Below are 23,573 nucleotides of genomic sequence, written 5' to 3' on the forward strand. Positions count from 1 at the left end.
AAAAATTAGCCGGGCGTGGTAGCGTGCACCTATAGTTCCAGCTACTCGGAAGGCTGAGGCGGAAGGATCGCCAGAGTCTAGCAGGTTGAGGTTGCGGTGGCCGGGAGCGGCCACTGCACTCTAGTCTGGGTAACAGAGTGAGACTCCAACTCAAAAAAAAAATCACTCTCCAAAGAATTCGATTTCAAAACGCACCCAAGCCTCCCTGCCAGCTCCAGTGTTCCCTTCTCTCAGCCTCCTTGAGACATCCATACCTGTTTATTTCTCCTTTCCTCTTTCATGTCTGTCTCATTAAAATTCTACTTCCTAGCTGGGGTACGGTGGCTCATAATCATAATCCCAGCACTTTGGGAGGTCAAGGCAGGAGGATTGCCTGAGCTCACAAGTTCAAGACCGGCCTGGCAACTTGATGAGAACCCCATCTCTACAACAAATCAAAAAATTAGCTGGGCATGGTGGCATATGCCTGTAGTTCCAGCTACTTGGAAGGCTGAAGCAGAAGGACCACCTGAGACCAGCAGGTCAAGGCTGTGGTGGCTGGGAGCGTACCACTGCCCTCTGACTGGGGTGACAGAGTGAGACTCCTACTCAAAAAAAAAAACAAAAAAACTCTATTTCCTGATTCCAAGCTCTACTAACCTTACTTAAACTGAGATCATGTGAACAGGCCTTAGATTAGGTTTCACCATATAAACTGTAATATCTAGTGAACAGCTAACTATTTCCCCAGAAGCTCAGTCAGGAACATGCTTCACAACATATGCTCACTTGGATACATGTCTTACTTAAATTCAGCTCCATAGATACAAGTTGTTCCCAGATCAAAAGACAATTCGAAATCAATCACAAAAATGAAGGACTGAGGTACAGAAGCTACAAAGAACCACAAAGGGCCACAGAAGAACACTCTAGCACTGTCCACTGCAGAGCCCACTTGGGAAACTCACCAGCTGGAGCTATGGAAGGGGGTCTGCCTCGTTTTCTTTTTGGCTCCCTCAAGTTTTCTTGTGGATTCTTCACAATGTCATTTTCAGGTTTCTTATCCACTTGGGCATCTCCAGAATACTCCCTATCATTTTCTGAAATGTTCTCCTTATCTTCCTTCTCGTTCTTGGGAAGACTTTTCTCTGACACCTTTCCCTTTTCAGAACAGATTAACTTTCCTTCCTTATCAGGCTGCTTAAGTCGTTTCTCTGTCTTTAAGGTTTTGTCTTCTTTGTCTTTCTTCACGTTGACCGTAGCTTTTCTCTGCTCTTTAAACTTCTCTCGTTTATCAGGCAATGACGAAAGACTTTTGTGATCTGTTTCTTTAGGCCTAGCATTACTCACAATATTCTAAAATAAGCAAAATAACAATGAAACACTTTGTGATTACTTGCAAATACAAAACTAAGAGGTTTTTTTGCAAATTTATAAAGACAAATTAAAAGATGACATATGTCCAATTACATAATGCAAAGCACCACTGAAATATCCACCTGAACTAAGATTTGAGAACTGATACTAAACTTGAGAAAATTGTCATGTTCAGCTCCTTCTGAGACAGAGCAATCTTCCTTAGAATAAGTCACTAGACAAAAAATACTGGAAAGCAATCTTTCTGACAGAAATGTTCAAAGACAATGCCTCTGTGCTCTGTCCTTTTTAATTCTAGCATGACTATACTGACCCATGGCTATTTAGAGGCCTGATTCAGCTTGCCAGTGTATGGTAATACCATGTGTAGAACAAAAAATCCAAATTGGAAACTGGAGGCTGAAAAAGAAAACTGTAAAGACTGTCCAACCCAGAAATAGGTTCTCCGTTTCCTCTACAAGTAAAAGCTGAGCTCAGTCCAACAAGTCATCTACTGTGTTCTTGAGATAATCAATGGATAATTTTGTCCATTAGAAGAAAATACTGCTTTTTGATTAATTTGTTCCTAAATTACTTTCTTTAAAATCATCCTAAAAATCTTATGTCCTAGTGTGATTGTCTCATAATAAAGCCAGCTCTATATGTATCTCTCTTCCAAGACTTCAAGAGAATAGCAGAGACCACCATGTCATGTTCACACTAGGTACACAGATTTTTGTCAGAAACATGAAGAAGTAACTAAATACTCAATACATAAAAGTCTAGTTTACTCAATAAATTAGAAAACAATAAGAAAATATTTTTTCAAGTCACAAAAATCATTTTGAAAGCAGTCAGGTTTGAGAACAGGCACTCTTAGTAATGGTCAACAGAAATATAAATCACAATCACCCTTCTGCAGGGGGAAATGTTGGCAATTTGAGTCAAAAGACTAAAAATTACAACACAAAGGGTACCTGGTCCAACCACGAGGGGGGGGGGGTCAGCTAGAAGCCCAAACTTCACCTGCATACAGCCCATTTATGTAGTAAATCCTCACGTATACCCCAAAATCCTAAAATAAATAATTTTTTAAAAAAGACTTAAAAGTTTCTACCCTGAACTAGAATGAATTCCTAGAAACAGAATTTGGTAACAGAATAATCAGACTTATACACCCAGATTTACACATATCCTTAAGGACCATTTGGGAATTGGTCACACAAAGTATACTTACATTCATATTATACAATAATACATAGCCAATAAAGTCATATTCTCAGAATACTAAGGAAGTTGTAAAAATGTTATTTTGTAAAAAAAAAAAAAAAAAAAAAAAAAAGAGCAAGTTATACAACAGTAATATACCATGTCACCAATTTTGAAAAGAAACAGATACACATACACACACACACACACACACACACACACACACACACACACACACACACATATGTTTAACGAATACATAGAATATACAAAGTATATCAAAATGTTCAGAACAATTATGTCTGGAGGATTGGATTACAGAGCTTTTAACTTTCTCTGTGCTTCTCTGTACTTTTCAAATTTTCTACAACAAATATGTATTATAACTGTTGCTAAAATACAGACCATCAAAACATTTAGGGCATTGCAGTACTACAGAAAAAAAAATTCAGTCTATTCTAATACTATATGAAAAAAACCTTTAAAATTGCCCATGAATGCTATCTTTAGCCAAACTATCCTCTTGATTTAAAAAAAAAAAAAGGCTGGGTGAAGTGGCTCACACCTATAATCCCAGCACTTTGGGAGGCAGAGACCAGAGGACTGCCTGAGCCCATGGATTCAAGACCACCCTGGGCAACTTGGTGAGACTTCATATCTACAATAAATCAGAAAATTTGCCGGGTGTGATGGCACATGCCTCTTATCCCAGCTACTTGGAAAGCTGAGGTGGAAGGACTGCCTGAGTCCAGCAGGTTGAGGCCGCAGTGGCCATGAACATGACACTGTATTCCAGCCTAGATGACAGAGTGAGACTCCAACTCAAAAATAAACAAAAAAATTCAGGCGCCAGGGTATGCTTGAAGGCCTACCAGGACTAAGGTGAGATGCTTAGAGACCATTGGAAATTAAGAACTGAAGCACTGCACTCAGAAATCCTCACCAGGTAAGGCACCACCTCCAAGTCAAAGTACAGAGTACTAACAGCCAACTCATTAAGTAGAGCAGAGTCAACAGTTGAGTATTTGTCATCTGGAGCCCTGAATTTCCATTTGGGAAGGCTCTGGATATAATTTGTCAATTCTGAACAAATTTTTAATTCAGTTCTCTGTCTATATTAATTCATTCCACAAACCTAATATAAAACTTGCCAAATTTCCAAAATCATGTTATAGAGTACTGTGTGGTTCCTAAGGTGCCTAAGAAACAAAAATGATCACAGAGAAAGCATCATTAGGACCAAGCTTTATAATTTTGTCAATTCTCTGAAGAGGAAAACCAGCAAAGGCAAAAATATTTTTTATTTATTTTTTTATTTTTTGAGTTGGAGTCTCACTCTGTAACCCAGACTGGAGTGCAGTGGCACGCTCATGGCCATGCAGCCTCGGCCTGCTGGGCTCAGGTGATCCTTCCACCTCAGCCTTCCAGGTACCTGGAACAACAGGCATGGTGCCTAGCCCAAAAATATTCCTAGGACTACCTTAAAGGTATCGTGTATCACAATCCTTTGAAACTGACAAGTGCAAGAATGTATTAACATCTGCAAAACCGTGCGCAGCAGCTCACACCTGTAATCCCAACACTTTGAGAGGCAGAAGCAAGAGGACTGCCTGAACCCAGGGATTTGAGACCAACCTGAGCAACTTGGCAAGACGTCATCATAACAATAAATCAAAAATTTAGCCAGGTGTGGTGAAAGGCAGAGGGGGAAGGCTGACAAGCGAGCACGATGGCTGATGTCTATAATCCCAGCATTTTGGGAGGCAAGAGGATTGCCTAAGCCCAGGTGTACGAGACCAGCCTGGACAATGTGGTGAGACTTCATCTCTACAATAAATTTTTAAAAAATAAAGTTATCTGGGCTTGGTGACATGCGCCTGTAGTTCCAGCTACTTGGAAAGCCAAACCCGTAGGCCGAAGCTGAGGTGGCCCTGAGCATGCCACTGCACTCCAGGCTGGGTGACAGAGTGAGACTCCAACTCAAAAAAAAAAGAAAAAAAGAAAAAAAAATCTGTAACAAGAAGCACTGGATCATCACAGGAAAAGGCACAACTAAATATTGTCACATCAACCACCACCCAAAGAGGTGAATACCCCATTATAATAACTGTCTGTAAAGATATGGGCCATGATATGTTATGAGGTCGATACATAAGTTCTCAGTGTTTGGTTTTGGCACGGCAACACTGTGGTGTTGGGAGTCTACCATTTGTCATTTGGAGTGACAATGTTCTGAATACACCTTGCATTTTGCAGATTTGAAGAAAGTTAGTGCCATTTGTGAGAAAAGAAGATGAAGTGTCAAGTGGGAAAAAAGGAACACTTCCAACATATTCTTCTCTCTGAGCCTAACAGAGGAGTAAAGGCAGTGGAGGCAGCTCCAAACATTTGTGTTGTGTGCAGAGAAAATGCCAGTGGGAAGAGCACAGCAAGGAAACAGTTTTGTCGTTTGAAAGAGGGCCACTTTGACCTGAGTGATTCTCCACATTCAGGAAGATCATCAGGCTTTGATGAAGACTGTTTATACGCTTTGATCCATGAAGATCTACGTCAGTCAACCCAAGAATTGGCAAATGAACTGTGAGCAGTCAACCACTGTGCAACATTTGTATTCCACAGGCAAGCAAAAATTGTTATGAACTTATGCATCAACCCAATACATTGCTTAAGCTGTCTCAACAGCTAAAAATAGTAACAAAGATTATTAAGAACACCAATATACAAATTTTGATCTCCACTTTCCCCTCAACCATTTAACTAAAACATAAGCATGAGAAAGGGGGAAAAATCCTGAAGAAAGTAAGCACACTTCTAGAAGGTCCTTATATATGCAGAACATATTTCTAATACCAAAATTCAGGCCCCATGTTCAGGCAAGTACATGTATGGTGATTGGGACAGCAGGACACCAAATTCTTAAACCACACACAACTAGTCGCCAAATCTGCACCAAATGGTAACTATGTCAACCACCAATTCATGGTCCTAAGATGAAGCACAAAGCTAGCCAAAGAGAAAACAGGTTCACAGTCTCCTCAAGTGATTTAATAAGTCTCATGTAATAGGTAACAGCTCTGAGGGCAGTACACAGAGAGAAGGAAGAAGAATATTAATCAAATACATATATATATATTTTTTTGAGTTGGAATCTCACTCTGTCACCCAGGCTGGAGTGCAGTGGCAAGCTCATGGACACCGCAGTTTTGACCTACTGGGCTCAGATGATCCTTCCACCTCAGCCTTCCAAGTAGCTGAAACTACAAGCATGTGCCACCATGCCTGGCTAATTTTTTTTTTTTTATTTATTGTAGAGATGAGGTCTCACCAAGTTGCCCAGGCTGGTCTCGAACCCATAGGCTCAGGCAATCCTCTCACCTTGACCTCCCAAAGTGCTGGAATTATAGGTGTGAGCCACCTCACCAGGCCTTAACCAAACATTTTTGAGGAAAGATCAGGAAAATAGATAACAGATAATGGTATCTAAGTATTTGGTACTTTTGAAAAAAAAAAAAATCTCTGTTAAAAAGAAATAGCAAAGAGAGACAAATATTTACAACTTCTGAAAACTTATGTATTAATTTCTGGTGAAATTGTGTCAGATGGAGGAAACAGAGTAGCCATCATAAAAAAGTGAAATGTCTTTAACTGAGGAAACAAAAGTACAACGTTAGCATTATTTATAACACAAAGCACAAAACCACATTTCTCACCTGATCTTTGGAAAAAGCTTTGACATGAATATGTTTGACAGTCTGAACTACTCCATCATAAAATTTCACAGTGTAAGTACCTAAAATTCAAGAAGATATGATTTTAACTCACAATTTCATAAAAGCAGCAACTTGTTAAAGTATAAACACAAGTGAGCTCCAACTACATAATAAACTATGGGGGTTAAAAAATTATTTAAGAATCACATTCAGTCTTACTTATATCCAAGATAATAGTATGCTTGCCTTTATTGCTTAGTCAAGATTACCTTGTAATCTTTTTACCTTTGTAAATCAAAATTCATTTTTTAAAAAACCCTCATTTTTATAATGCTTCATTAAAATTTTTAAAATTTGCACTTAATTTAGGCCAAGAACAACAAGAAATAAAACAGTTAATGTGAGGCAAATGCATATTCATGTATTTATTTTTGTAATTAAGTCTTTAAAGTTCTGGGACTGGGGACAGTAATATCTTTCATTTTTTGAGTTGGGTCTCACTCTGTTGCCCAGGCTGGAGGGCAGTGGCACAATCATGGCTCACTGCAGCCTTGACCTCCTGGGCCCAGGCGAATCTTCTACCTCATGTCCTGCTAATTTTTCTTTTGTAGAGCCAAGGTCTCGCTACGTTGCCTAGGCTGGTCTCAAACTCCTGAGCTCAAGCAATACTTCCGCCTTGGTTCCCAAAGTGCTGGGAACACAACCATGAGCCAACTACGCTCAGCCTGGGAACAGTAATATATTTTAAAGATTAAAAGGAACACAATTGTTCTGCTAAAGGTATTGTGTTTCTAGAGACCACATTAATCTCAAAAGCCATATGAATTATCTTCATGCTACAATATTTTAAAATAGAGACTTGGCTAAAACACTACAGGCTGCCCACTATTTTGTCAGGTTTTTCCCATTAGAAAATAATTGTGGGCAACCCCCTCGGGTCCCCTCCCACTGTGGGAGTTTTTCTGTCCTCTTAATAAATCCAGCTTTAAAAAAAAAAAAAAAGAAGAAGAAGAAGAAAAAAATTGTTTAAATAAGGTTCCCTCCCTGCTGAAAAAGAAAAAAAACTGAAGTTGGAAACCCAAGTAATCTCACATTCCCAAATAAGGCATCCAACTACAGAAGTCTCATCAGTTGCACCCAAATCAAAACTTCCAAACTTTTGCATCTTAGAAACCATTCACGCCCTCCCCAATTTTGTCCTAGAGATTTAAAATACAAATCAGACCAGACACAGTGGCTCACACTAGTAATCCCAGCACTTTGGAGGTTGAGGTAGGAGGATCGCTTGAGCCCAGAAGTTCAAAGACTAGCCGGGGACATGGCAAGACCCCCACCTCTATTAAAAAAAAAATAAAAAGCAGAAGGAGAATATAAAATAAATAAATAAAATAAGAATCATAGTAGGCTAGGCTCGGTGGCTCAGCCTGTAATACCAGCAATTTTGGGAGGCTGAGGCGAGTGGATTGCCTGAGCTCGCGGGTTCAAGACCAGCCCAGGCAATTTGGTGAGACTTTGTCTCTACAATAAATCAAAAATCAGCTGGACAAGTATCGTATGCCTGTAGTTCCAGCTACTTGGAAGGCCAAGGAGGAACGATCACCAGAGCCTAGCAGGTCAACGCTGGGGTGGCTGTAAACGTGTCACTGCACTCCAGCCTGGAAGAGGGAGTGACTCCAACTCAAAAAAAAAAAAAAGAAAGAAAAGAAAAGAATCACAGTTAATCTTGTCAAGATTACCAATGAACCGCTTTAATCATGCAGTGGTTTACCGTGAATAAACATGTTTTTCTTTTCCGGACCAATTTCCCACCAGCCCCAATGCCCCCTCAAAATGCACTCAGACAAGAAGCCTGCAACAAAGAAATTAAAACCTCCTGGTTCCTCTTTGCACATTCTCTCCTCACACCACTCCACCTCCAGTCCAGGAGAGGGCCTCATCAGTGGCTACCCACCTGTACTAAAAAAAAGTCCAAGAGCCTGTCTCTCTAGTCAATGTCCAACGCAATCTTAGTCAAATAATATCCAAACCTTATTTCTCATTATCAGCATCCACTATTTATTAACTCCAAGTGACAAGCTACTTGCTACTCACTGAAACTGTGAATGTCACTTCTATTTCCACATCTTGATCATTCCTGCTGGGAATATGCCACTCACTGAACCTTACATGCCCAGTTCAAATGACTATAACAGTTCTGCAAATGCCTCCTGGCTTTCTAGCAACCGATGATTTCCTCCTGCTCTGAACTTTTCAAAGACTCACCTGGCATTGGACCTTACAGAGCTTCACACTTAAGTCCACCTTCATATAAGTACAGATTCCAACTCAAAAGCTCTTCGAGGCCAGAGACCACTCTGGTCTCATAACATTTTCTTCCTCACACAATGCCTGGCTCAGAGCAGACCAGTGCTTCTCAGTGTGGTCCCCATCCAGGTGATTCTGATGCACAAGTTTACAGGCACACCTTCCCCTAAATCTTTTCTTCTTAGCAGTTTTACATATTGGGGTTATGTTTTGTGGCCAACAATTTCCAGCAGCAGCATTTGCAACTCCTAGGAACTTGTTAGAAATGCAAGTTACCAGCCCCACCTCAGATATACTGAATCAGAAACTCTGAGAATGGGGCATAGTAAGTTCTCCAGGTGATTCTGATGCATTCCAAAGACAGAACCACTGCCATGGACAATTAGTAACTACCTAATGACCTTTACTCCTGGTAATTACAAAATAAAGGTGATTATTTATCACAAGTGTCACCAATACATAAAGAATGTGGCCAGTAAATAAAATATAAGGATATATAGTTATGCTGGGTTGGGTAAAACACCAACAATTAGATATCACAGGCTATGATAAAAGAAGCTTAAGGATAAAGGCATGAACAGTTCTCTATGTTAAGGCAGCTCAGCAATGACTTATGAGTACTTACAACAAAGTACTGGGTTCCTGTCTTTCCCTACCTATATTATAAGGGTGCTGGCAAGCAAGGTGTTAAATGATAAACAAGGCTGGACTATTTAATAATAAACAGACCCTTCTCAAGCAACCATGGTGCAGCTCTGGCTGATCTTGGGATGGAGGTAGGGGATGAGAGCTTCAAGAATCCAGTTCTCTACAAGCTGGAGAACCAGGGGGGGAAATCCAGTTCTCTCGAAATCTTAACTATTAAGTGTGCTTTGAACTTAGTTCATCATCTGTAAAATGAGAATGGGACTGATGGCAATAACCTTCTCATGTTTGTATGAAGACTAAATGAGATAAGGAAATTACCTAGCACAGGGTCCGCCACAGAGCAAGGGATCAATACCACCAAGTCACTTTAAAAAGGAAGCACACTGACATCAAAGACTATCTAGGCCAAAAAGAAAAAGAAAAGTTAAGCATAATCCCTCTCTCCCACCCCCATAGAAGGTAACAGCCAAATCAGCAGTTGCATGTGTAGGGCTAAATCTTCCTTTTATCCCTCTGCAAAAGCTTGTTCACATAGTACAAACCTCCTCAAATTTCAAATGTAGGATCAGTCAAACAAACAAAAAATAGGAACTGCTTCAGTCAGAGACTCCAGCAACAAGACCAATTCCATAATGTCTCCTGTGGTAAATGCAGACTTCAGGCACTGGCCCATAGGGGTTGAACTGGGGGGAGGGAGTAGCACATGACCCAAAAATATGAATTCTTTTTACAAAGCAGGAGAGGGTCTCCCTGCTCATTGGTAAAGAGCCACAAATCGTCGGGCTTGGTGACTCAGTCTATAATCCTGCGCCTTGGGAGGCTGAGGTGAGTGGACTGCCTGAGCCCGCGGGTTTGAGACCCGCCTGGGCAATTTGGCGAGACCTCAACTCTACAATAAATCAAAAAATTAGCTGGGTGTCGTAGCACGCGCCTGTAGTTCCAGCTACTTGGAAGGCTGAGGTGGAAGAATCGCCGGAGCCCAGCAGGTCAAGGTCCACTCCCGGCCACCGCACTCCAGTCTGGGCGACAGAGTGAGACTCCAACTCAAAAAAGAAAAAGAGCCACAAATCAACAGGGAGAGACACTCCCCATTTTGTTGTACATGCTAACCTACTTGTAGCTTTCCCAAAGAGAATGACTTACAGAGAAGAGTGACCTACTACTGGGGACACAAGGTCCTGACAGACAAGTGGCTCTGCTATCCTGTGTAAAAAACAGGAGCTGGTGCTGGACATGGTGGCTCACACCTGCAATCCCAGCACTTTGGAAGGTCTAGGTGGGAGGATTGCTTGAGCCCAGGAGTTCAAGATCAGCATAGAGAGACCTTATCTCTTCAAAAATAAAAATAAAAAAACTAGCTGAGTATGGTGGCACACACCTGTAGTCCCAGCTACTCAAGAGGCTGAGGCAGAAGGATAGCCTGAGCCCAAGAGGTCGAGGTTGCAGTGAGCCATGATCGTGCCACTGTACTCCAGCCTGGGCATCAGAATGAGACTCTGACTCAAAAAAACAGAAAGCTGGGCACAGTGGCTCATGCCTGTAACCCCAGTACTTTGGGAGGTGGAGGAAAGAGGAATACCTGAGCCCAGGGGTTCGAGACCAGCCCAGGCAACATGGCAAGACCTCATCACTACTAAATCAAAAATTTAGCCAAGTGTGGTGGTGCACACCTGTGGTACCAGCTACTTGGAAGGCTGAGGGAGAAGGATCGCCTGAGCCCAGCGAGTCGAGGCTGCAGTGGCCATGAGTTTGCCACTGCACTCCAGCCTAAGCAGCAGAGTAAGACTCTGACTCAAAAAAAAAAAAAAAAAAAAGAACCCAGGAGCTAAGCAGACCCAGCAAAAAGCTGTGGTCAGCTCACCAGAGATGGCTTCCAAACAGAGATTCCCTGAAAGCAAAACCCTGTTTCTTACAATAACATAAAATGAGGGCCTGGCTAGTCTATTGACTATGGCTACCTTCATACTAAATGATGCTTAATTTCCACTGCCAAAGAACCATTCCAGGCAAAAAGGGCTAAATAATACGGCACTATCTTCCCTATTTTCCAAGTGCTAACAAACCCTCTTAGGTATCTCTAAAGTAGTTATTTCATTCTGATTCAATTGTGCCAGACTCCCAGGACCAGCAGCCAATCTCCTCCATTCTGGCTAGAGTCTCCACCCACCAGCCTGATCAGTCAATGCTCAACAGAGTGATCAAGAAAGAGTGAAAGAAAGTCAGACTAAGCCTTCTAAAGATGATAAGACATGGCTTCACTATATCCCCAGCCTGCCAACAGCACCAAGATTTATAGGAAATAAAGGGGGCACCTTGCCAGCAGGTCTCTTCCTCACAGTACCATTGAACTATGGCGGTCTCTACTGCCAAAGAACCCAAGGCAGAGCAAAACATACCAGGGAAAGAATGCAAAGAACAAATCATGAAGAAGTAGAAAACTGCCTGCCAGTTCTAAAACAAAAACAGTACCTAAAAGTCATAATCTTCATCTTCAAATCAGGCACAGATATGAGCTCCCACAAAGTCAGCCTATCCCACTAACTTTCTGTTTCAGGATTTTCCCCTTCCCCGTATCCTCCACCTCCCTCATCCATTCCGTGGAGGAAACACAATTGAAAAGACTTTTTAAAATGTGTAAAACTAGTCGGGCTCGGTGGCTCAGCCTGTAACCTGCGCCTTTGGGAGGCTGAGGTAAGTGGATTGCCTGAGCCCATGGGTTCAAGATCCGCCTGGGCAGGCGAGACCTCATCTCTACAATAAATCAAAAAATCAGCCGGGCATGGTAGCGCATGCCTGTAATTCTAGCTACTCGGAAGGCTGAGGCGGAAGGATCACCGGAGCCCAGCAGGTCGAGGCTGCGGTGGCCGGGAGCGGCCACTGCACTTCAGTCTGGGCGACAGAGTAAGACTCCAACTCAAAAAAAAACAACAACAAAAAACAAATGTGCAAAACTCTGGTTGCCCAAGTTTAAAAGACATTAAAAATCCTAATTAACTATAGCCAATAATGTGGTCAATGATTTTAAGTCCTTAAATGATTGTTTCAAAAAGTTTCAGACCCATCCCACAGGAATCCTGTGGACAAGTGCCCAACTCCTCTAGAATTCACCTGCACCATTCTGTCCTGCCTCTTCCTGGCAACTCTATTTGAGCACTACTTCATTCGGCCATGAACTAGGTCCTTGTTTTTGTTTTTTTTTTTTCAATCCATCATATCAAGTTCTGGGTTCTGCAGATATTAAATATAATTAGTAGGTTACTAAGCCTTCAATGCCTCTACCAGGATACCCTACACCCCTCTAAGAGACCACTCCCAGGGCTCTAAAACCCCTGTTCCTCAACAATCTGCCCCTCTTTGGCCATTCTTTCATCTGATCTCCTTTGTCCAATTTCTGTCCTTTATGGATAGGCCATCACTAGAACAAAAGAGAAACGTTCCCTCTTTTCTTTCTGTTATCTCTTTTAGCTAAGAAGTTACTACCCAAAATTTTCAACAGATCTAAAAGACAACTATTTCCCCAAGGCAGCACACCTCCAATGGATATTATTCAGAGGAAAAACATAGCTTGATCAGCATAAATCAACCTATTGACTTTTCAGGAACACATTTACATACATGAATAACACCTATATCATATCACATGATTTCAAAAGCCATAAGAGATGATGTTTAATGTTGAAAACAAAAATCTGAAAGATAAAATGTCTTTTACTAAAAGGATTTGAGGCAGCTTAATAATACGTAAGCTTTCCTTTAACGTAAGTTTTACAGGTTGATGTGATACATGTAAATAGCAACAACAGGGGATTTTATTTTGAACATAAACTTATAAAAATAATTTTGGGGTCAGGTGCAATTTTGGGTACAGGTGTAGCTCACCTGTAATCTCAGCACTGTAAGAGGTGGAGGCGCAAAGATTGCCTGAGCCCATGGGATAGAGACCAGCCTGGGCAACACGGCAAGACCTCATCTATACAATAAAAATCAAAAAATTAGCTAGCTGTGATGGCACATGCCTGTAGTTCCAGCTACTTGGAAGGCTCAGGCGGAAGGATTGCCTGAGTCCAGCAGGATGAGGCTGCGGTGGCTATGAGCACACCACTGCACTCCAACCTGGGAAACACAGTGAGACTCCAACTCAAAAAAAAAAAAAAAAATTTAGGGAAGCAAGGAACTACCCAAAAACACTAGAATCAGTCATGAACTGGAAAATCAATGACTACATAGACAATTTTGAAGATACAACCTTGCTTTAGAGATTTATTTTCTACTATTTCAACCCATTCTCAGACAAAATTTGGTCAGCCCAAGGCCCAGCAGTTAGCAGAGTACTTACAAAAATACTTGAAAAACTTCAGTGAATGAAAAGTCAATCTGGCATCAAGAGACCCGACTGTCCTAAACATTCACTTCAGAGACCGTGGGCATACCGCAAACACTACGGCAGAATATGCTTAAAAAGGTGTCTCTGAGCCGGGCTCGGTGGCTCAGCCTGTAATCCCACGCCTTTGGGAGGCTGAGGTGAGTGGATGGCCTGAGCCCGCAGGTTCAAGACCCGCCTGGGAGCGAGACCTCATCTCTACAATAAATCCAAAAATCAGCCGGGCATGGTAGCGCACGCCTGTAATTCTGGCTACTCGGAAGGCTGAGGCGGAAGGATCACTGGAGCCCAGCAGGTCGAGGCTGTGGTGGCCAGGGGCGGCCACTGCACTCCAGTCTGGGCGACAGAGTGAGACTCCAACTCAAAAAATAAAAATTAAAAAAAAGGTATCTCTGGAACCCAGACTCTGTTATCGGAGTACTAAGATTCTGACCATATATGTAATATTAACCATATAACCCTCTGCCTACCCTTGTTCTAGCAAAATGAGCCTCCTTGGGTCCAGTTCTCTGCCTGTCTCTTCATGTGTTCTCAACTCTGGCAAAGACAACCCAACTCAGTGTTCCAACTGCTAGCATCCCAGTCCCCACTAGAGACTGACATTACAGACCCTGAAACCCTGAATCACACAAAGCACATTTTAAAATGTCTGTCAGAGTTCATTTACTTTCTAGGTTATTCACAAATAAGTAAAAGGAATATTAAGAGTTATTTCTTACACAGTAAGAACCTGCACACTTCCCAGCAGAGGGACATAAGAACTACGACTGTCTTAGAAAACTACAACTGAAATGTGGTGGACAGAGTCAGACTACCTTTTTTAATCTAGTTTTCTTTACAACTATAATCTCTTCCTAACTCCTGACATAGTGATTAATTTGAAAAGGATTTGTAAGCAGTAAATAATGCTGAAAACATACTATCAAACTCTAATATTGCAAACTACCCCCGTAAGTCATGAGCAATACAACTATAAATGCCTTACCATCCTTGTTAACAGCAGTGACTTTGGCCGGGTAAAAACGACAATCAGACCAGCAAGCAAGGACCTGCTCGTTTATTTGAAATTCCTAAAAAACATTAAAAAAAAAAGATCCGGTTACCAACCCAATTTCATAGGATACACACTGTACCAAATTCACAAAAGATGCTGAGATTGATAAGAACGGGAAGGGAAACTGGCTATCAGGATGGAGGAAGATGCTTCTGCTCTTTAGCACTGGGAGTTGCTATGGTTTGTGCCTGGCAAAACTCACTGAAGTTTAATCATCAATGCAGCAGTGTTGGAGATGGGGCCTAATGAGAGGTATTTGGGCCAGATTCCTTAGGGTTAGATAAATGCTAGGAGTGAGGTATCACTCTCCTAGGAATAGATTAGCTCCCAGGAGAATGGATTCGTTCCCAGGAGAGCAGGTTGTTATAAAGCAAGGTTCCTTCTCCTGTTAGGTCCCTCTTGTCTCTGCTACTCTTAAATTGAAAAGAAATTTTTTTTTTTTTTTAGAGAGAGGCTCTCACTCTGTCACCCAAACTAGAGTGCAGTAGCACAATCTCAAAATTCCTGGGCTCAAGCGATCTTCCCACCTCAGCCTATAGAGTAGCTAGGACCACAGTTTTTGTAGAAACAAGGTCTCACTATGTCGCCCAGATTGGTCTTGAACTCCTCCTGGCATCAAACAATCCTCTCACCTCAGCTTCCCAAAGCACTGGGGTTACAGGCATGAACCACCAAGCCCAGCCACTTTCCCTCCCTTTAACCCTTCGCCATGTATAACATAGCATGAAAGAAGCTAGCACCATGCCCTTGGACTTCCTAGTCTGCAGAACTGTGAACTAAATAAACCGCTTTTCTTTTTTTTGAGTTGGAATCTCACTCGGTCGCCCAGACTCCTGGCCACTGCAGCCTCGCCTGCTGGGCTCTGGCGATCCTTCCGCCTCAGCCTTCCGAGTAGCTGGAATTACAGGCATGTGCTACCACGCCCGGGTGATTTTTTGATTTACTGTAGAGATGAGGTCTCGCTGCCCAGGCGGGTCTTGAACCCGCGGGCTCAGGCAATCCACTCACCTCAGCCTCCCAAAGGCGCGGGATTACAGGCTGAGCCACCGAGCCCGGCTATAAACTGCTTTTCTTTACAAATTAGTCAGATTAAGACAGGAGTCAAAACAGGAGGACTGGAACACAAGACCTCAATAAGCCAAGGCGGCTGGGCAGGCATAGGACAGCACTGACAACAAGTCTAACCTATCCAGGATACTCACTGAAAACAAGTCTAAAGCCCAGGACTACCAGGAAACATACCCAGTATACATTATAGAAGAAATGAGGCTACTTCATCTTCAGGGAAACAGCATGTGATGCCATCCACAGCTCTAAAAGGTCTTTTGCCAGGGGAAGCACCCATTCACTTTCAATATTTTACAGTATCTTCCCAGCACACATTTTGCACTGATAAAGTTTACAGAATGAATACTGAATATGAATACTGAACAATCAAATGAAACAATACTGAACAATCCTAAAAAAAGGCGAGGAGGAGGCAGCAAGAGTTTAAGTTCCCTGATCAGTGTCAAAATGGAAAACAGAAGACAGGGCTGAGTCAGATCTAAAGTGAGCAGGACTATTACAGAAGCCTCCATGCCTGTTTTAAAAAGTTAAAACTCATACTTCATACTTCATTCTGAAGTCAGTAAAAACTCTGGGCACAGTAATAAAATTTAGAAAAATGGAATATAGTCCAATCAATTCCAAGTTCTTTGAGAGCTTATAAAAGACCTCGCATATGAGACTAGTACAATGCTCAACATGGAATTATCAATTAATGAGTGATCTAGATGTCTAGAAAATCTAGAATACCAAAGTATTCTAGATACAGTGGAGCTATAATCCATTCATTCATTTATTTAACAAATATTTGCTGAAGATCTACTATATGGCACACAGTGTCCCAGAGGCTAATGATACAGTGGTATAAAGGAGAAATAAGGTCCCATTCATCATCAATGCAGCCTCAACCAAGTTAGTTTACGGAATGTCCTATCAATCACATCATCCAAATGGATGATAACTGGAATTCTTCAAGACCCCTCAGTGTCACAGAAATCTCAGAGTTACACCTACAGGCCTAAATGACCTTCACACTGAATATCAAAGTTGAGATCACAAATCACCCAACGGCTGCCCATGCACATTACAGAACCTCCCATGCTTGTTACTCACAGAAGATCCATCCTCTTCATGCAGTCCCTCTTTCCTCAGCTGTATTTTCTCTAAGGGGCGTAAATAAGGACTGTCCCAGCAGAACCACTCATCATAACGATGGTTCCAACGCTTGAAATGGATGAGCACTTTTCCTTCTTCGTAGTCAATGTCTTCTATATGAGCTGGATACCTGAGTCAGAAAAAAAATTAAAATTCCTTTAATACCCACCCCAAATATCCAAATATGCAAACGGTACACTTCCAAACTTCTTCCCAACAGAGAAAGTCCTAAAGGTAGGGACTATGTAATTGGGTCAAACAACAAACTGTGTAGGGTAACAGACATTAAGTTCAAATTCCAAACTGGATATTCCTTAGTTTATAAACTTTTTTTTTTTGTGTTGAAGTCTCACTCTGTCACCCAGACTGGACTGCAGAGGCCGCTCCCCACCGCAGCCTCGACCTGCTGGGCTCCAGTGATCCTTCCACCTCAGCCTTCCACGTAGCTGGAATTACAGGCATGTGTTACCACGCCCGGCTGATTTTTTGATTTATTGCAGAGATGAGGTCTCGCTGCCCAGGCGGGTCTCGAACCCGTGGGCTCAGGCAATCCACTCACCTCAGCCTCCCAAAGGCACGGGATTACAGGCTGAGCCACTGAGCCCGGCTAGTTTATAAACTATTAAATTAACCTTTCAGGGCCCGAGTTCCAACACATAAAGCAGAAGAAGCACAATGGGTTGTAATGTGGGTAAAATGAAATGATGGATATAAAAGACCTGAGCACAAAGGACACAGGAACAAAACATTTAACAACTAAGCTATATTTTACGTGTGCCAATAAATTAGAATGACCATGCAACCCAGACTGTATCAGTCAGTCTCAATTTTACACGTTTTGCAACTCATAATAGAATACTGTGCAGCTGTCAAAAAGAACAAGAAGCCAAGCACAATGGCTCATGTCTGTAATCCCAACATTTGGGAGGCTGAGGCAAGAGGATTACCTGAGCCCATGGGTTCGAGATCAGTCTGGGCAACATGGCAAGACCTCATCTCTACAAATAAAAAATAAAAATAAATTAGTGTGCACCTGTAGTTCCAGCTACTTGGAAAGCTGAGGCAGAAGGATCGCCTGAGCCCAGCAGCTCGAGGCTGTGGCCATAAGCGTGACCCTACACTCCAGTTTGGATGACAGAGTGAGACTCCAACTCAAAAACATAAAATAAAATAAGAACAAGATGGGGCCAGGCACGGTGGCTCAAGCCTGTAATCCCAACACTTTGGGAGGCTGAGGCGAGAAGAGTGCTTGAGTCCAGGGGTTTGAGACCAGCCTGGGAAACTTTGTGAGACCTAGTCTCTACAATAAAAAAAAAAAAAAAAAAGTTAGCCAGGTGTAGTGGTGCATGCCTGTAGCTCCCACTACTTGGAAGTCTGAGGCGGAAGGATCACCTGAGCCGAGCAAGTCAAGGCTGCAGTGGCCATGAATGTGCCATTGCACTTCAGCCTGGGCAACAAGTGACACTCCGACTCAAAAAGAAACAAAAGAACAAGATGATTCTATATGGAAAGTTTACCTAAAATATACTATTATTTTTGATAATGTAGAACACTGTATGATAAATTATTATTTACTTTTAAAAGAAGATGAAAAAGAATATATATTCACAAGGAGACTCCCGCATCAAAAAAAAAAAAAAAGTGGAATTAATTTTTGGAGGATAGGTCCCTTATAATACAGGTTGCTCCTGTTAGGTTCTAGGAATCCATCAGCATCAGTGTACCAGCTGGCAATGTTGTGAGAAACAGTGTTCAACTTCGGTGAATTGTTTTTTGGAGATTCTTTCAACACATTTGCCCATTTCATGATGGGTGATTTTATGAGTGCACCTGTCCACACCACGCAGAGTGTTCAGCAGTTTTTCACCAAATACAGCATGACCCCTGTGCCTCACCCTCCCCTATTCACCCAATCTCACTCCAAATGACTTTATTTTGTTTCCCCAATGAAAAAAGTTCTCACAGGAAAACTTTCTGCGATGTGGTACAGGTGAAACAAAAAGCAGCAGAAGCACTAAAGTGGCATCAAAATTGACAAGTTCAAAACTGTTTTGAGCAGTGGAAAAAGCATCTTGATATGTGTATTGCATCAAATGGACAGTAATTCGAAGGTGGCAGAAATTTAAACATGTGAAAATAAATATACAATTTTTTACAAATAAATTTTGGGTTTTTTGGGTCCCCCACAAATATCTGAAAGATGCACAAGAAACTAACAACAATGGTTATTTGTGGAAAAGTGTGGTCAGTTCAGTAAAAGGGCTCTTTCAACCTCAATTCTACCCTTCTTCTAGACTGAGGGTTGGGAAAACCAACAACTACACTTCCCTGACTCCCTTTCAACTGGGAATCAAAGTCATAGAGGTCCTTGGGTTAGCAGCCAGATCCAGTACACAGGTGCAGGGTCTCTCAAACTTTCACATACATGTAAACATCAGAAAATCTTGTTAAAATGAAGATTCGGATTCAGGAAGCCAAACTAGGGCATAAGAGTTCTAACAAGATGATGCTGATGCTGTTGGTCTGCAGTAGCAAGGGTCTAATGTGTAGTCAGCAGCTTCATGAATGTCAAGCAGCAACGGTACAGGTGGCAGTGGTAGCAGTGTCTTCTTGACCACCAGATCACAGCTCTGATGGTGGGCCTTTCAAACTGATATTCTAAGGGCTGCCTCCTTGAGGCGCACTCCTCCAACCTTTCCAACAACGTAATAAGAACCCAATGTGTCAAATTCTCTAGTGGTTAAAATACCCAGGGTGAATTCTGTTGCCAGCATTTATTACTAACACAAGAGAAAACTGTGTGTAAGGGAAGGAAAGGGAAAAAGTGGAAGGGAGACTTTTTGCAGTATACCTTATACTACTTTTTTATTTTAACCATATAAATATATTGCTCACTCCCGAAATAAATAGTTAAAATAAGGAAAAATATATAATTGTTCTCTGAAATATACTTGTATTAGCCAGATAGTTATTCTAGTTTGGAAAACGCTTAGGTTCTATCTATATTTTCTCCCTCCAACTTGGATTTTTTTTTTTTTTTGAGTTAGAGTTTCACTCTGTCGCCCAGACTGGAGTGCAGTGGCCGCTCCTGGCCACCGCAGCCTCAACCTACTGGGCTCCGGCCATCCTTCTGCCTCAGCCTTCCGAATAGCTGGAATTACAGGCGCACGCTACCACACCCGGCTAATTTTTTTATTTTATTGTAGAAATGAGGTCTCACTGCCCAGGCAGGTCTCGAACCTGCGGGCTCAGGCAATCCACTCACCTCAGCCTCCCAAAGGCACGTGATTTCAGGCTGAGCCACCGAGCCCGGCTGGATTTTCAATGTTTTCTTCCTTTCCTGAACCCAGCACCTAGTATGGTGCTGTACTAATAAACACAAGCCACCTAAATGAGCAGGCCTGCTTTCCTGTATCTGTATACCGTGTTCTCTTCAATCCTACAGTAGTGTCCACTAAGGCAGTTTGCTAGGCTTCAATTTATCACAATACTTTGCATATACTGAGCATTCAATAAATGTTCAGCAAATAAAATCCACTCTTATGCTTCCCAAAGGTCACATGTCATTTCACTGTTTTAATTCCAAGGTTCTCAGACTCCAGTTACCTATTCCAGTTTCACTCCGCAAGGTCACTTCACGTGGATATTCCTCACAGAGGACTGACAGGGTGTGTCTTTCAAAATTCCTGATGGTACTCTGCATATATCAGTTGCTCAAAAATATTAACAGAAGAAATAAACAGGCCTGAAACTAGTCTTCCTACTCCAATCAAGCTGACAAGTGCTGTAAATACAAGACTTGTTTATGAAAAGGATTCCTGCTGGGCTCGGTGGCTCAGCCTGTAATCCCACGCCTTTGGGAGGCTGAGGTGAGTGGATTGCCTGAGCCCGCAGGTTCGAGACCCGCCTGGGCAGCGAGACCTCATCTCTACAATAAATCAAAAGATCAGCCAGGCGTGGTAGCGCACGCCTGTAATTCCAGCTACTCGGAAGGCTGTGGCGGAAGGATCACTGGAGCCCAGAAGGTCGAGGCTCACTCCATTCTGGGCGACAGAGTGAGACTCCAACTCAAAAAAAAAAAAAAAAATATATATATATATATAGAACTTTTATTTAAACTGAAATCACATTCAAACTTTTGGTATTTAAATATACCTTTTAAATTAAAAGGATGACAGCTGTTTTGTTTTTAATACCCTTACTAATATTATGCAGCCATCAAAAGAAACAAGGCAACCAGGAGTGGAGGCTCACGCCTACAATCCCAGCACTGTGGGAGGTAGAGGTGAGAAGACTTCCTGAGCCCAGGATTCAAATTCAGCCCGGATTACGTGATGTCATCCCTACAATAATTCAAAATATTAGCCAGGTGTGGTGGTGGTCACCTGTGGTTTAGCTATAGCTACTTGATCACGTCACTATACTCCAGCCTGGGCAGCAGATTGAGACTCCAATTCAAAAAAAAAAAAGGAATAAGGCAGTTCCATGTAATGATTTGAAAAGATCTCTAAGAAAAGTGGGAGAAAAACTCAAGACATAAAATAGTATTTCAATCTACTACCATTTAAGTGAGAGAAAGGAGCAAGCCAACACAATCTTTAACTGTTTTTATTTATTTATTTTTTTATTTTATTTTATTTTATTTTATTTTTTGAGTTGGAGTCTCACTCCGTCGCCCAACCGGCTGGGCTCAACTGGCTGGGCTTCGGGGATCCTGCCACCTCAGCCTTCCGAGTAGCCGGAATTACAGGCACGCGCTACCATGCCCGGCTGATTTTCTTTAACTGTTTTTAAATGTGTGAGCTATCTCTAGAAGGATTGGTTTGCTTCTTAGGAGACAAACTGGATAGTCAAAGAACTGCAGAGGAAGCATGAGATTTATTTTTATCAGTGTATATCATTTTGGATGTTTTGAATGCTAAACTGTGAGCATGGATTAATTACAAAAAGTATATAGGCCAGGCGCAGCAGTTCATACCTGTAATACTAGCACTTTGGGAGGCCGAGAGAAGAGGACTGCTTGAGTCCAGAAGATCAAGACTAGAAATGGGTAACATAGTGAGACCCTGTCTCTACAAAACATACAAAAATTAGCTGGGCATGGTGGCACACGCCTATAGTCCCAGTTACTCAAGCGGCCAAGGTGAAAGATCATCTGAGTCTAGAAAGTAGAGGCTTCAATGAGCTGTCTGTGATTGTGTCACTGTACTCCAGCCTAGGTGACAGTGAGTCTATAACTCCAAAAAGAAAAAAATACACATGGTGGAGGGGGGTGCCAAAAAAAGTATATACTTTTTTTTTTAGTTGGAGAGTCTTACTCTGTCACCCAGGCTGGACATCCCCAACCTGCTGGGCTCAGGCAATCCTTCCACCACAGCCTTCCAAGTAGCCAGAACTACAGGTGTACACTACCACACCTGGATAATTTTTTATTTATTGTGAAGACGAGGTTTCACCAAGTTGCCCAGGCTGGTCTCAAACCCGCGGGCTCAGGCAGTCCTCTCGCCTCAGCCTCCCTGAGTGCTGGGATCACAGATTTGAGGCACCGCACCCGGCCCATATACAATTTTTAAGAGATATTATCTATGTATTACTTTTAAAAATTGAACTGAATTGTGGTAGCAATATATAGTATGATGGTCACTCAAAAGATGACATTAATCAAATGCATACTAGCAATACCACGCCACATTCAGGACAGGCAAAGAAAATGATGGAAGCATAGTTGTCACTCGAGAAGCACAAGGCCATTTTGAAGTGGTATTTGATTTAATACCCCTTGATTTCTACCTTAAAGGATGCGATATACCACAGAAAACCAGCTACACTGGCAATATTTCAGAAATTGAAGTGGCATGTTTAGCAATACAGTTGGACACTTTGGTCAACGTTGCTCAAGCAGTAATTCACCATAATCAGAAGGGTCTGAACACTGATGGTAACCACTTTGAGCACCTCTTGTAATTGCAGAAGTGAAACATGACTTGTATTCATCTTTGTTATATGTATATATTGGGTGTTACAATTTTAATACAGTTTTTTCCTTTCTTAAAATGTGTGTACATCTTTCTTTTTTTTTTTTTTAGTTGGAGTCTCACTCTGTCACCCAGGCTGTAGTGCAGTGGTATACTCACAGCCACCCTAGCATAGACCTGCTGGGCTCCAGCGATCCTTCCACCTCACCCTTTCAATTAGCTGGAACTACAGGCGCAGGGTACCATGGCCAGCTAATTTTTGATTTCCTGTAGAGACAAGGTTTTGCCAAGTTGCCTGGGCTGATCCCAAACCCATGGTTTCAGGCAATCCACTCGCCTCAGCCTCCCAAAGTACTGGGATTACAGGCTGAGGCACCAAGCCCGGTCAGTGTGTACATCTTTTTGGAAGCTTCTGTATATTCAATATATACCGAGAGATACTTATTTAGCAAAATTAAAAGAGGGCAGCTGGGCTCGGTGACTCAGCCTGTAATCCCTTGCTTGGGGAGGCTGAGGTGAGTGAAAGTGTCCATGGCTCCGCGTCAGCATGGTGGTCCTGCGTCTGGCAGTCTCCAGGCAATGCGAAGCAAGGCCAGGCGGCCCTTGCTCGAGTCTAACTGCCATGGCCATGGTTCCCAAGTTGCTGCAGTAGCAGGAGCAGGATCGCAGCAAGACAAATTAAAACCTAAGAATGCGCCGGGCTCAGTGGCTCAGCCTGTAATCCCGCGCTTTGGGAGGCTGAGGTGAGTGGATTG

The 23,573-nt window shown here is 42.3% G+C and overlaps 1 protein-coding gene across 1 annotated transcript in view; it reads right to left on the minus strand.

Moving 5' to 3' along the window:
- PHF20 (PHD finger protein 20) overlaps positions 1–23,573 on the minus strand; it is a 164,940-nt gene that overhangs the window by 93,562 nt on the left and 47,805 nt on the right. The window contains exons 3-6 of the mRNA XM_008074342.2: positions 16,802–16,973; positions 14,573–14,657; positions 6,255–6,334; positions 948–1,335 (exon numbers count right to left, since the gene is read on the minus strand). Coding sequence (XP_008072533.1) covers positions 948–1,335; positions 6,255–6,334; positions 14,573–14,657; positions 16,802–16,973 — 725 coding nt within the window. The remainder of the gene's footprint in view (positions 1–947; positions 1,336–6,254; positions 6,335–14,572; positions 14,658–16,801; positions 16,974–23,573) is intronic.

This window comes from Carlito syrichta, unplaced genomic scaffold (assembly GCF_000164805.1).
Source record: "Carlito syrichta isolate Samal-C Ts95f unplaced genomic scaffold, Tarsius_syrichta-2.0.1 Scaffold316401, whole genome shotgun sequence".
NCBI classification, from domain to species: Eukaryota; Metazoa; Chordata; class Mammalia; order Primates; family Tarsiidae; genus Carlito; species Carlito syrichta.